The 15,231-nt window shown below is 47.4% G+C and overlaps 1 protein-coding gene across 1 annotated transcript in view; it reads left to right on the plus strand.

The window, feature by feature from the left end:
• Window positions 1-15,231, plus strand: part of PLBD1 (phospholipase B domain containing 1) — a gene marked incomplete at its 5' end in the record, with an annotated part of 44,099 nt that overhangs the window by 26,993 nt on the left and 1,875 nt on the right. The window contains 4 exons of the mRNA XM_019515798.1: window positions 5,962-6,162; window positions 6,281-6,421; window positions 12,777-12,962; window positions 13,642-13,748. Of these exons, the coding sequence (XP_019371343.1) occupies window positions 5,962-6,162; window positions 6,281-6,421; window positions 12,777-12,962; window positions 13,642-13,748 (635 nt within the window). The remainder of the gene's footprint in view (window positions 1-5,961; window positions 6,163-6,280; window positions 6,422-12,776; window positions 12,963-13,641; window positions 13,749-15,231) is intronic.

Genomic DNA, 15,231 nt, shown 5'->3' on the forward strand with positions numbered 1-15,231 from the left:
CGTGTGGCTCTGGCCAGCAATGCACGTAGTGGCAAGGAGCGCAGCTGGGCTGGCCCACCTCTACTGCATGGGGCTGCTCGCAGTGCACATGCAGCTCCTGCACCACCGGGGAAAGCCCTGCGCAATGTACCTAGCTGCCTTTACCACTCCCTGCTATGCAGGTCCCAGGACTCTGCCAGGAATGGAGAGGAGCCTCATCCCCTGCTTCCCATGGAGTCCCAGGATCTGCACAGCAGGGAGTAGTGAAGGCAGCTGGCTCTATCATGCAGGGCTTTCCCCAGTGCTGTGTGAGTGCAGGAACTGCACATGCACCATGGGGAGCCCTGCATGATAGAGCGGGCTGGCCTGACTGTGCTTCTCATCCTGATATGTAGTGCTGGCCTGAGCCATGCGTTGCTGGCAGCAGCACCTATGCTGGGCACAAGTGCCCCTGCCTGCTGCTGCTGCTGTGGTGGCTGTGCGCCGTGGGGGGGGTCTCCACACACCCCCAACCTCCCTCACACCTGCACCCTGTCTACCCAAGCTCCGTGCTCCCACCAGCCCCAGCCCCGTGCTCTCTGCTCCTGCCCAGCTGCAGCTCCCCCCACCCCTGCCGCTTCCCTACCTGGTGCCCAAAGCAAGTGGGACACTGGGGAAGCCGAACAGGTCCCCTGGTGGCTGCAGCAGTGACAGAAGCAGCCCTGCCCAAAAGCTGCATGATGGCTGGGCCGAGCCCTTCTGTGAACAAGGGTGGGAGAGAGGCGCAACAGGGTATGTTGGGCAAGGGGTGTGTGTGTATATGTGGGCATCTTGCTACCACCCTTGTGGGTGGAAGGACTGGGTGGGGTACACTTAGTTGGTGGGCACTTGCGGGCTGGATGAAATTGCCTGGTAGGTCATATTTTGCCCATCCCTGATGTATACTAACTCAGTTCTTCATGCTGCTGAACAGTCTTTCTACATAAATTCCAGCATGTGTTGTAAAGAACACCACCAAATCTGTGTTACCTAGTGAAGAGGAAAAGATTTTATTCTAGGTTACTTCTGGATTTTATTTTAGATTACTTTTGGCAAACAAAAAACCAGATGGCTACAGCCCCATCCTGGATCTGAGGTCTCTTAGTAAATATGCCTTTGAGAACAGTCATGGTTTCTAGAAGAAGTGGCCATATGTTCCAGATGTTGGATGCTCCATGGTGCTTCAGCTATGGAAACAGAGACCAGAACTGCTGATGTGAAGTTCTGTGTTCTGGGTTGGCCCCTTGCTATGAAATATTTTGCTGTGTGGGTGGCCTCTTCACTCTGGATTGAAATGCGAGTCTTTTCCTTTTTCACTAATTAGCTGATCAGGCATGTGGCTGTGGAAGATATTAAAGATCACCTTGTTCCCAAGAGGCAATCAAAGCATCCAAGAAACACTCTAGAAGTGGCCCACTTTAAAGCTTTCTCATCTCAGGACAGACTTTGATATGGTGATCTTCCACTATCATTCACAAAATTGTTAGGACCATCCTAAAAACTCAAGTCCTTTGGCCGCAGCAAAGTTCAGGATGTTTATAGCAGATTTCTCTATGACAGAAATTTGGTGGAAGCTTTGGCATGGTGCAATATCACATGGCATTAAGATGGCCAGAACCATTGATTACACCAGTTCAGACTTTGCTAAAGACATGGCTTACAGACTGTTGGCTATTCCAAATGATAAACCAATCTCCGAGATGTTGGCTTAGCTGTGATCTAGGGAAATCCCAGTGTAGGGAAAGAACTTCCAAATTCTTTTGTTGTCTTGTGGTAACGTGAGGGAGCCTTGGTCTTCTAGGTCATTGTGTCTTCCGAATCCACAGTAGAACCCAGAAGTCCCACACAATCACTCCAAAGAACTGCAACCTTCTCTGAGCATGTAGCACAGAAAAAGTTTTTTTTTCCCCCCCTCTGACCGCTCAAGATTTGAGAAGGCCAGTCCAGAGCTCTCCTTGTGAAACAGCTGGAAACCTAAATTATTTTATTTTAAATAAATGTTCTACTTGCCATGTCTCAGAAATGGTGAGCATTACATGCATAAAACAGACAGACATCCCTGTGAGCTAGCTGCAGTACTTACTTTACAGACTAATAGTAAATTACAAGAGTTGAACTAGGCCTGCTGGCCAAAGTTGCATCACGTCTTCTCCAAGAGCTTCAAGGAGTGAGTGACATGTGTCCCAGAAGAAATGTACCTCCACCCTGATTAGTATATTCTTTGACCCTGGAAAAGGGCCAAATTGCCCAAGACATTTAATCTTCCAAGTAGAGTTACCATAAATAATAATTTTTTGATTACAGCACTCTGTCTTTTCAAGACTGGGAAATAGGCTCCTTGTTAACAGTGTGTCAGAACACGTTCTATGTTTCTGATTAATCATTCTTTATTTTGCAGTTATAAACAGATACAGCTAGAGGGTTGTACACATCATTGCTTATGTAGGCCAGCCTGGCAGCTGATAGGCAGGGTGGGAAAGAGACTGTCCCCAAACCTGTTTTATCAGTTTCATATCAACATCCCCTGACAGTTCCCATTCTGTGCTGCAGATTGAGGAGTCTTGAACATTACTGTGACATCAGAGGCATCTCAGCCAGTCACCACCTCCAGCAACTACAGCTATATCTGTCACTTGCCCTGTTTGCTTCTTTCCTTGACAGTGTCCGTTTGCTGCCTGAAGAGGAATGCTATGACAATAGACAAATGGAGAAATGTCACTAGGTGTAAAGGATAGGGCCTCCCTTTTCTTGGCCACTTAACACTGCACCCACAGCCATGAATGCAACAATGCTGTCACTGAATCTAACACAGCACATGACATTTGAAGTGGAGCAGGCTGGGGAACTAGTCATCTGTAGCTGTTGGTTAAGGCCAAACTGCATGAAGCATGGAGCAGTGCCGTAGAGGAATCCAGAACACTATGATAGGAGCCAGTCCCAGGGAAGGAGGTAGCATCCTGCCTGCTAAACAAAAGCATGAAGAAGTGGCCTCTTCATGCAAAATCCATCGTGTTTGTGGTACACATTCACATTCAGGAATTCAAAGGAAGCTTCAGTGTGAAAGATCAGAATGGGAACTGCTTCATTGACACAGAAAACTTAAAGGATATGCCTGCTTCCCTGGGAAAGAGCATCTCATTAGGCCTCCTTATAGAAAGGGAGAGGGAAGTGGGGGAGAGAGAGGGAAAGATAGGGAAAAGGAGGGAGCAACAGAGGGGGTAGAGGAGGAAAGAGAGGAAGAGACTGCTCCCAAGTAGTCATGGTCATGAATAGTCATGGAATTCTAGACTCAGCCAAGAGGCTCTGCCCCTTACTGTGAAGTGACGACAAAAAAGCCACGTGTCTCTGTTGCTGCCAGGCCAAGTTAGCACATCTAGCTGTACTATAATGAGTTTGTTGACCTTTTAAAACACAAAAGAGTTTTGGTACTAAAAGGCAGAAACCCTTTACTAACAGTGACTCACAGGTCACATCACTCCCATGCTCTGCTCATTGCACTGACTCCCCAGAGAATTCTGTAGCCCAGGCCTTTAAAGCTAGTTTGCTTTTCTCAGCCAATTAATAGTAGTGTGATGAATGAGGCTCAGGGTCTTAGAAAAATCACAGCTGTCTACAGACGTCTGGAGAAAATCTAAAATGTCTCAAATCCACAAAATACCCTCAGAAGTACTTTGTATTGGTTTGATACAGAAGGGAAGGGGTGCAGTCAAGAAAACTGTTTGTTGTTGATGACAATGGGAGTTTGGTTTGCAGATGAAGTCAATGAATTCTATGGAAAGGCAACAGGTGACATAAAAGGCAGTTTCAATGACTTCAAACTCTCATGCTTACTTAAACACAGTGTAAAAGACAAGGACGGCAGAACAGAAATCCTACCATCTGCTGATATCTCTAAGTTTCACACGTGCTTATTTTTTGACAGTTTTTCTCTTGGGTGAATCTGTAGTGTGGATTTAACTTCTCCCTCACCCAGGATCTGCCTGTAAAATTGTTTAGGCCACAATGGAATGTTTGCACCTGTGCAGTCAGACTAGGAAAGGGCAGAGGACATTTCATCCCCCAACACTCTTCAGTAAAACCTGTGAATGGGACTGTCCAGGAGAAAGGAATCTTGTTTTTGGCTTAGCTGGCTTTTGATTATTTTTACTTTAAAATGCCATTAGTAAATAATTCCCATTTTGAGTTATATCATTGCCAGTTTGAAAAGTTTGGTTCAGATCCAGTGTATGCTATTTCAACATAGCTTCATTTGTTTAAGAAACAACAAATAAAAAACCCAACCCTTACATTTTATTAAAATAGGGTACTGTTTAAACTGAAGCACAAGGGAAGGCACTGAAATCACTCAAGGTATGAACTTACGACTAGCTGAACTATTTTGGTTCTAGTTTCCGTAAGTATTTATGCTGTGGCTCATCACTCTGGTATCTAATACCTTCCATCTAAAAGACTGGCAACAGTGAAACCTCCGTTCTGGTCTTCTTGAAGCAGCTAGTTGCTCTTCCATTTCTGATTATAGAAAGCTGTGTATGGGATGTATTTTATCTGTTGCTACATTTTAATTTTTGGAACTCAGCACTCCAAAACTGAGGCTACATGTTTTCCCTTCCTGTCTGTTCCAGGACTACTCTACCACTACTGCGTTTTCAGAGAACCATTTCCTGTAAAGTAATTCTCTTCTCAATGTACTCTGTGAAAAGATCTGATTTGGGAAGGAGAATAATGGCTCAAGTTTTCAAAGTTGCTCTTGCTCTAATAGAGGATGTATGCACATTGCAGGCCTGGTATTTCTCATTTGAAGATGGTCTGTCTTTTGGTTAAAGCACAGGAGTGTTAAGCAGAGCTAAGAGGCTATTCCTGGCCCTTCTACTGAACAACTGTGTGATTTCAGACAAGTTGCTTGGTCTGTGCTCAACTTCGCCATCTGAAACATGGGGACCATAATTATTTTACTTCATGAGCTGCTGAACTTAATTCGGTGGGGTTTTTTTTTAACAAACCAGTAGAACCTCCCATGGAAGGTGCTGTAAGAGTCTAAGCCATCATACTTAGGTCCCTACCATACTATTTCCATCAAGCAACATGTTCACAGGACATGCTATCCAGAGGGTGAAAGTAGCACCCTGCGAACTTGTTATGCCAGGACTCACCAAGAAGAAGAGCTGAAGAGCTGTGGGCAGAGGCTGTCGTTCCTTACTGCCCGCTAAGCTGTACCAGTAATGAGAAGTGAGCGCTGAATTCACCAGCTGAGCTCCCCCTGGATGAAGAAGCTGCTCTCCCAACTCCTGTGGAAACCTATGCAAAAGACTCTTGGGCAATCCCTGTGATTTTAGTTTTCCAAGGTGTTGTTTATCTTTTCAGCTCTGTACTTCTTGTGGCATGGACTCTTAACGGGCATTAATATTTCTGTTGATGTGCAGTCAGAGGCAGAAATGAACATTGCTCATTGTCCATTGGCTGCGTTTTCTGCAGGGCTAATGGGAATACATAGTAGTAAACCTGTTTCTAAGAGAAGCTGATAAAACTCCAGTACACCCACAAATACTCCCTTCCTCCCCGCACAATCAATGATGAAATTCCCATTTTTGTAGTCACTTCTAGGAATAGAGCTAGCTGTATTTTACTAGGTGGAATGAGGAAGAGGCTTGCCTACCCTAATTAATAATTCAGTTCTTCATTCATGATAATGTTGTGAAACACCTTGTGCTTTCAAAATTGAAAAATCTGAAGCTGAAACAGATTGCTAGTGGTTTTTAAAAGATGGAAAGGAATGTTCTTGCTTTAAATCCATATTCTGTAGATGTGTACAATTATATAAGCAGTAATATAGAAATAGGATGATTGCTTATCATAACGTCTCTGTTGTTTGTCCTACAACTATGGTAAGACCTCCCCTCTCCCCCCCAAAAAAACCAACCAACCAACCAAACAAAAAAAACCCAAATTTTTCTATTTTCTTTTTAGGGTTTTTGATATCTTTGGATGACTTTTACTTGCTTGGCAGTGGCCTGGTGATGTTGCAGACAACAAACACTGTGCTGAACAACACTCTATTGAAACAAATTGTGCCAGAGGCGCTCTTTGCTTGGCAGAGGGTCCGCATTGCCAACATGATGGCAGACACTGGTAAAGCCTGGGCACAAACTTTCTTGAAGTACAATTCAGGTAAATACATTTTCATATGAGCCTCTAAACAATGGAGATGCTGCCTGTTTTCCCCCTTCCTCTCCTGATTCTCTAGGCACTAGGTGAAGTATCTGGTTTTCTCTTAAATGTCTCCTAGGAACTTATAACAATCAGTACATGGTTCTAGATTTGAAGAAGATCAAGCTGCAAAAGAGGCTTGATGATGGAGCACTCTACATCATTGAGCAGATCCCAGAACTTGTGGAATATTCTGATCAGACCGATGTTCTCCGCAGAGGTAAAAGCTGCTATAATATCTTTGGAAAAGTTAGTTGTTTGTTTCAGTTGACAGGAGCATGGTATTACATCTGGGAAGGGTTTACGTTGGGACTATGCCCTAAAATTTTCTGTTACATGACATTCAGTGCTTTTGAGATGCACTTTGTTATTCTATATGAAGTTGGTTCCTACCTGCTGTAACTGCAATGTCTCATGAAATATGTAACACACATTTCTTAGGAGGCACTGGAGAGCAAAGTAGAGATCCTCACCTTCCTTCCCTGACTGACTTTCCCCTCTAAAGTCAAGCCCTGTTATGGAGCTCCCTGCTTGTTTGTTTGGAGTTTTTTTTTTCTTGGGAGAGAGAGAATCATTGTTTAATTAATGTTGCATGACCATGGGAGTCACTCAAACCTTTCTGTGCTTGTCCCCCCACAAGAAAATAGGTTTTGAAACGTGAAAACTTCTATGATAACCAGATGCAGCCTTTAGGCTAAGTTTTCCTGGGGGCTACATCATCCAGTGTACGTTTGTTTTCCAAATGACAGGAAAACTAGCTACAATTTGCCTGAAAACCAAACCCAAAGCCAAGTAAAAATCATGCAAACAGCCAAGTATCAAGCCCTATACAAGGCAAATGTTCTCCAGATACTTGTGTGTATCCAGCATTCTGCATGCTTGCCTGTGGTTGTGCTGCTAAAGAGGTGATGAGTTGGAGAAGGGCCCCTCTTTCTACTATTACAATTCACGAAGGATACGGGCTGTGGTGATTGTTTCTGTTTGCATTTCTGCCCTCTTCTCTAACACCTTGGATGTAACTAGCATATATTTTGGGGACTATTATTGCATACAGAATTTTTTTTGGTAGGGTGTTAGCCACAAAAGGGTTATAAAACTCTTTAATGCACCTTAAATTTCCCTGAATCTTTTAATCCTGTAAAGCATGGAAACAAGGGTCTGTTTTTGTTTTTTTGGCTTTTGGCATTTCTTATTGTGATCAAAATGGCTTAAGGAGGAAATAGGGAAGATGAACACAATCGGACTTTATTTATTGCCAGGGTGAGGGAGCTCATTGCAGTTTGTGAAGTCTAACTAGTCAATGTGTTGCAAGACCAGGATGGGAGCATATTTTTGCCAGGCCCTCAGTGAGGATTGGAAACTGAGCAGCTGACACATTAGCTGTTCTTCCCATTGACCAGACTGAGAAGAGATGGGGTGGGGAAGAGGGTTAGGTTAACATCACCCCTCCAATCCTAGAAAAGAAGATAGCAGCTGACCTGAGGTAGGATAGGGGGAACAAGAGGCTATAGGCAAGGAGGCTAGTTTTCTAATACTCCTGTACAGTAGCTCCCTCCTTTTTAAGGGAGCTGTCCCCTCTGTACTCTGATGGATCCAAATCCAGCTACAGAAGCCAGACAAGATGGTAACCACTTGGTGGGAGGCTGGAGGTGACCTCCCTCAGCTACTCCCCCTTGTCCTTCTCATTGGTTGACATGACAGATGCCCCTCCCACCATGGTGCCATGTTGCTCTGGCTTGCTAGTTGGGGGTGCCTTTTGAAGCCAAACTCTCTTCTCATATGAGACCTTGGAAGAGGCAAGAACTTGCCCAGGAGCAAACACTGACCAACTGACTTGATTCAATATGTTTAACTGAGTTACCTGGGCAAAAGACCATGGCTTCCAGATGCCTAATAGGAGGGTCCCAGCTCTGCTGACAACAATATAGTCTGTATTAGTCCTCCCTGATGGCTCCCTTAATGTCAGGCACTGGTACCTGGGAGACTGTCCTGCCAGTTCAGGGTGGACTGATCCTGGTTTCTGATGGGCCCCAGGGCTGTTGGCCCATGCACCTTGTTCCAATCCCAAGCTAACCCAAGCTGAAACCAATGCTGTACAGCAGCACTTTGGTTTTGTTCCTGATATGGTCTGTTTTGCTTCCTTCTAGCACATCCTCCTTTGTGAGGACACTCTCACATTGTCACGCCAGCTCAGCTGGGGGATGGGGGGATGGCTCTGTATTTCTCCCAACTGAGTCTTACCTTGGCTTAGAGGAAGTTACTTTCCCCATCTGCACTTCTGATCCTCAGCTTCCTGCCTGGCAATTCATTTGACATGTTTCTACCCTGCATTCAGTTCAGGACAAGAAGAGCAAGTCTGATTCGGGCTGGCTGGGCCTACCTTAGGCTCTTCTGTGCATTCCCTACCCCTAAGTGTTTCCTGACTTGTGCCATTGGGCTATAACTAGGGAGGCTGTGGTCTGAGGTCATGCTGTATATGGACATGACCTTGATTCCCTCACTTCAGGATTTTCAGGGACTCCTCTGCACTGCCCTCAGCCTTGTCATGAGTACTGCTTCTAAAGTCCTAAACATTCAATTACGTGAGGATCACATGAGGGGTACACCTAGTCACATGTCTCCGGGTGAGCAGAGAAAGCTCAGTCCTACTCTTGGAAGTAGCTAAGCTGATCTTGATGGCTCATTCAGATGCCTAGCAAACTCAGAAAAAACAATTAGGAGGGGGTGAGATGCATGCTGCCAGTTGGCTCATTCACCTCCACCTCCGCCCTTCCCCCTGCTGGGAGGAGCCCTCAGAGCTAGTAATGGCTCTGGTATATGGAGGACCAGGAGGCAGGTGACCTCAGAGATTCTAGTGGAGTACTGCTGTCCTCCAGAGTGGTTGGTTGTAAGGAGTCACAAGTGGGTGGAGAAGGACAGGATGGAAAATGTGCAGTGAGAATTAAAGAGTTAAGTAAAACAGTAGGAAGAGAACAAGTCAAGGCCCAAGAGTTGACAAAAACAATCAGTCCGTGATCAGGAAAATTAAACTTTTGCAAGAACAAGGAAAGGAAACCTGGTCTCAGTCTGTTCCTGCACCAGAAAAAGAACAACATAGGGAAGAGTTGATGCAGAAGCAAGAAACAGTTTCAGTGCCATCCCAGGAGCAGTTGGGGAAAGCAGAAGTATGCATTAGAAATCAGCTTTTGTCATAATTTGTGGCTAAGTTTTAAAAACATGGGAGGGTTTGAAGGGGAAGAACAGGCAAGAAGCTTGTTGCACTTAGTAGTTTGGAAAAATCCCAGAGCAATTTGCTCTGGAAAAATTACATGTGGGAATAAACAGCACTTTGCTCTGAGGACTGGTAATGCAGCTATCCCCAAAGGGTCTGGGTACATTTTGCTTCCGTTGGATCAAGCGCGTTGAACTTGTGTATGTTCAAAAGTCTGAAACGTGTACACTGCAGCACCAGAGTAGCAGCTCTTAAAGTGCTGGAGTGAGCATGAGCGAGCTAAGTGCCAGCACCGGGGCTTCAGGGCTACATGGAGCGTAAGCCTGAGTGAAGAGGAGAGCTTTGCAGTGTAGATGGGCATGTTGGCCAGGCATAGGCTTAGATACATTTCTACAATTTTCCAATGCCCTCCAGAATGCCTGCCCCTCCTCTGATCACTGGCCCTGGGAGAGGCTGCCAATCTACAGAAGCACCTGCACCTTTTGGGAGCACAGCAGAGGCAGGATCTTGAGAGACCAGGGATCTAGACCATTCACAGTTTGCTCAACAGACGCTGGTGCTGTGAGTTACAGCTAAGTGAATGCAGGGGTAATGTGCTCTCGCTTTCCTGCCCTCTTCACCCTGTCAGCTGCACTTGCAGTAGTGTGAGCTTTTAGGTGACCTTTAGGTATAAACCTCAGAATTGCAGGCAGTCAGGATTGAGCCCATGGGGTAACAAAGGCAGAGGGTGCTGCAGACAGGTCTGTACCTGAAGGAAGAGGCTGCAGTTTGTAGGCAGCTGGACTTGCTGGCTGTAGTTGAGGTAGTCAAGGACCTACCTCATGGCAGTCTCAAGGAGGGAACGGGGTGGAAACCTGAATACAGGACTAGAGCACATCTGTACCTGAGTCCAGAATAGAACTGAGTCTGCCTGGCCCTTTAGTCTCATCCTTCACTCCAAGACTGTCCTTATTCCAAAATGTAGCACCTGAGGACAGAAACGTGTAGGGTAAGAAAAAGGTCTTTGTAGGGGCCCAGCAGTATCCCTATTGCCTGCACACAGGGCCCCTTGCCCCAGCACACCTTTCACTGCACATGCTGCCAGGTTTCATCTTCTGGCTTCACTCATATGTTACAGAGGCAGGCCTGTGACACCCTCCTTTCAGCTTTCATGGAGGCACTGAAATGTCTGCGTGGAGCTGGACAGCTGCCAGGCAGAACTGGGAAAAGACCAGCAGAGGTTTTACTTGAGGAGGACTTGCAGGAGCTCGCTGTGCTGTAGTGGTCTGTGTAGACCCAGGTGGGACTAGGGAAGGCACTTGCATTCTGGGCCACCCTCTGAGACAGTAAAAGATTTATTGCCAAATCATAAATGAACCACTTCCCTTTGGAAGTTCATATTCTTGGAAGCTGATCTGCTGGCCAGCTCGTCCTGTAGAGCATGGCCAAGTGCATCCAACTACAGAGAATGCTTGGGCTACAGCTTAGAAAAACATATGATTCTCCTTTCTCCAGGTTGTATCATAGAAGTAGGTATGGTCTGTTCACTTACCTGGGAGGTTCACTTCTCTGCCTTGTATGTATTGCAAAGCGAGGAAGCAGGCTACTCAGCTAGTCTTGGTGCCCCGCTGCAGATTTACTTTGTAAAATCTTGGTTTGGATTTCTGTAGCAGTTGTCTGGTAGGCCCCAGCTCGTTACATGAGCAGCAGCCAATCCTGCTCCCTCTGCACCATGCCAAGCTGTGATCTTAAAACTAGATCCTACCCCAGGAGTGTCACAGCTGGCAGGATTTAAATGGCAGGCTCCCAACCAAACACATACTTGGTGCTGATGACTCCATAAGTGCCCATCTCTCTCTCTCCAGGGTAAACCCAGGCTCCAGGGTGGAGCTAAAACTGCCTGTGTAGCAGCCCTTAAACAGAACTGCCTTGGCCCAAGAGAAAACTATAGTGAGGGAATCTGTTTACCTTCTCATAAGTCAGTGATTCTCCCAGGTGCCTTGAGATCCTTTCAGAAGTGTCACAGGGTGCTACACAGTGTTAGTACTACTAGGTGTGCAAACACGATTCACAGGGTAAACCCAGAGATTCCAGCTAGGAATCCAGTGTTCAAAACTGCTGACCTCTTCTCATCTTTCAGAGTTCTCGGCAGCAGCAGAATTGCTCCAGTGTTTTTCTGTAGTCAAAAATGAGTGAAAACTAAGAGCTGGCATTTTTTGTGGGCTGCCTGAAGTCCAAAAAGGTTGCGAAACACTGTTTTAGGATTAAACCTCTGTAATCCTAGTCTCTTGTTCCTGAACAGTCCCATGACATTTTTCCTCCAAGCTCTGCGGCTAGATGCCAGTGCTCGGACTTGCATTCTGTTTACTTGGGATTCCCCCTGGCATTCCTGTTGGATGTGCTTTTCCTTCAGGTTTCTGCCACTACAGGGTTTGTGTGTAGCGCTCCCCCTCTGGTGCTTGTCACAGTTCCCATTGCATGCTGTCAGGGGAAACTCAGCAGGGAAGTGAAGGTCTCTTTCACTTTTCAATATTTTTTAGTAGTGGCACCTGCAAGACTTCCTATGATCCCCTTGTGCCCCTTCCTGGTCACGGCATGCCATCAGCTGCCACATTCCAGCCATCACTACTGTGGTTGGCACCAGCCTCTTGGCTGTTTCTCCAGGTATTTTCTGCTGAGTTACCTTCCAATCAGCTCTGTAGCAAATTACTTCTGTGGTTCCCTTCTGATAGCTCTCAAACTGCAGTCTCCTGCTCTGTGACTGACTTTGCTGTGGCTTCTTCCTGCCTTTTGTTTGGGGACCCTAGGGAATTCCTGATGCCAGGGATCCTGGTCTGGTCAGTGGCCTGGCCCATATTCTTTCCCTTTGCTGCTGTACATGCGTTGGCCCATTTCTCAGCACTTCATTAGGCCTCTGGCTCATTGGGATGGGGCATTCTGTATTTGAGGATATTTTCCCTTCTCTTCAGCTGGAAAGAAGGATGCTCAACAGTGCCGAGATGTGCTTGCTGCAGAGACAGTGAGGGGAGGTGAAATGTGATCTGTGCCCTACTCTCTTCAGATTTGATCTGAATTACTCTGGTCTCTCCTGGATATACCACGAGACTCCTGTAAGCCCAGCTTGCGGCTGGCCCAGGCTGCTTTGAGGGCAGGTCTTCACAGTGGATGTCTGAGGGACAGGGCTCTCCAAACACAGCTTCAGCAGTGCACTTACCTGTGTATTAACTCACATATTTGCAATGGCCATATTGCTGCTGTCGAGCAGGGTCTGTGCCACATCTCTGGTTGTGTGCTGTCAGGACAAACATGGTGTTTAAACTAACAGATATTTTAAACAGAGTTTGCTCATACGATTAACTAAAGGAATGGACGACTTCTCTTGCAGGATACTGGCCTTCTTACAACATCCCCTTCCACAAAAACATCTACAGCCAGAGTGGGTATGAAGCATATGTCCAGAAGTATGGGCTGGACTTCTCTTATGAACTCGCTCCCAGAGCAAAAATCTTTCGGCGGGACCAAGGGAAGGTGATTGACTTGGGCAGCATGAAGTACATCATGAGATACAACAGTAAGCACCCACCTATTATGTGTTGATCTGATTGCTTTTACTGCTGCTTGCGTGACAGGAGTGCGCAGTGACCCTGAGCCCTACTGTCCTAGGCATGGGGATGCTGCTTCTCCGCTGGAATGCCCTTCAGGATTCAGGCCTCTCCTGCCACTGACCGGACTTCTTCAGTGGGACTCAGGCACTAGGGCAGGCTGATTAAGCACCATTTCTAGGTGCAGGTGGCCAGAGATGTTTTACTTAGATTCCTTTTTCCACATAATAGGGTTGCACTGACTTGTCACACATGGATCTTGGAAATCCTCTCCCCTATCCTGCCAGGGGCCAGGGAACGGGCAGGGGTGGGACTGTCTTTCATTGGTGCACTGAGCAATAGTATGTTACTAGGATCAGCTGGTTAGAGCCTCCAGCATCCTCTATCTCCTCCTGTTGCAGGGGGTGTTGCCAGACCTGGCTACTTGCCATTTTCTTTTTAAGTCGAGAACAGAAGAAAAGTTCAGGCTGGAGCTGTTCACTATCCCCTGTCCTCCCCTTCTTACCCCCAGTCTCTTCTACAAGACACTTTTCACGCATTGCAACTTCCCTGCCTGTCTGCATCACATCTGGTCACAATGTCTGCCACCAGGGACTCCATGAGAGCAGACAAACTTCAACTCCTCTCTCCCCTCCATTTTATTCCCAGACTACCTGAAGGACCCCTATGCCCAGCATAATCCCTGCAACACCATCTGCTGCCGGGAAGACCTGAACCCTTCTTTGCCAGTGCCAGCAGGCTGCTATGACACTAAGGTAAAAACCCCTAGAGCGTGTGGCCACTGCTGCACCTCCTGAGTGGAGGCAGGGAGCCTGCCTGCACTCCTTCCAGGTGTGACCTTGGCTGGAGAGGTGGCCCCCCTCTCTGGCCTCAGGCTGCTGCCAGGGTATAAGCCCAAACGTCATAGCCAACACACTTTGTGCATGTGAGAGCATCTAGGGTGAAGGATGGCTGTACTGGCTGACCTGCTGAACACCCCCCCACAGGCAACTTGCTGTGGCTCGTAGTAGTTTTCGACCAACCTTCTCCCACCATCCCTGGGACTTACCATACCCCAAGAGAACTGGGGGGTGGGGATGGAGGAGGCATCCAGCTCATGGGATGGGGGTTCCTGCCAGTGAGTGGTGGTTGGTCTCCATCTCTTTTGCCTTGCAGATAGATTCTGCCCCTTGCTCCCATTCTTAGGGCAGCCCTGGGAAGGTGAGGGTCAGTGCCCACCGGCAGGGGCACAGGAGAGATGCAGCAGCCTGGGAGAGGGTGGTGGCACGCAGGAGCCCATGGTATTTGAGAGCATACTTGTCTTCTCTGCCTACATGAGACCCCATCAAGAGTCTGCTAGAGCCTGGCAGCAGGCTGGGCTCAGGAACAGAGCAGAAGCTGAAATGAGAGTCCCACCTCAGTGTGTTTCCTTGTTCTTAGGGCATCATGGAGGGAGGGAGAAGGGGCCAAGCAGCTGCCTGCTCCCATTAATGGGAACCATGTGGACTCCTCCCTGGAGCTGCTCAGGACTGCTGCTTCTCATTCACATTCAAGATTCAGTAAAGAGGAGCAGCTTTTACCAGGCGATTTACAGCTACTCTGCTCTTGGTGCAATCATTGAGCAAATAAATGTTAACCCTTGAAGCACTGGTGGGTCTGAGGGTATTTTACCCTCTTGGGACTGGCTGGTTCCCTGGCCGTGGAGTGAGGCTGAGGGACAGGCCCCACCTGGCATCTTTGGCAGAGCCAGTTGTGAGAGTCTCCCCTCCTCCCTGTCCCCCTGGAGTCCTGCAGGGCAGCAGCTGGGGATCACTGGAGATGAGTGTCACTTGAGCAGCAGTCCAGAACCAGCTCTGTATGGAGGAACAGGTGGCTGGTGCCATTCTTGCTCAGATCTTGTGATGCTCAGGTGGCAATGGCAGCAGCACAGGGAGAGGGGGAGGTCTGGGATCTGGCAACAAGGGCAGGGAAGTGGAGCTAACATGAAACAGGAGAAGAGAGGAGAGAGTTTAGTCGCTTCTGTTTCAATTTCTGTTGCAAAGCCTGGAGGAGAAGTGCATGCTCAGAGCCCTGGGACCTGAGGGAATCTATGAGGCCTCCATTTGGGCAGCTGTGCCTGGGACAGGAAGGAAAGTTAGTGCAGCAAATGTAGCTTTGGGCTACCTTTGTGTTTCTTTGTATCCTTTTTCTTGAGTCCCAGAGGGACGTTGGGGCAGCTGTAGGGCTGTCTTCACACCCCAGTGAGCAGATCAGTTGCCT

Source organism: Gavialis gangeticus, unplaced genomic scaffold, assembly GCF_001723915.1.
Source record: "Gavialis gangeticus isolate Ggan-Ray unplaced genomic scaffold, GavGan_comp1, whole genome shotgun sequence".
NCBI lineage: Eukaryota > Metazoa > Chordata > Crocodylia > Gavialidae > Gavialis > Gavialis gangeticus.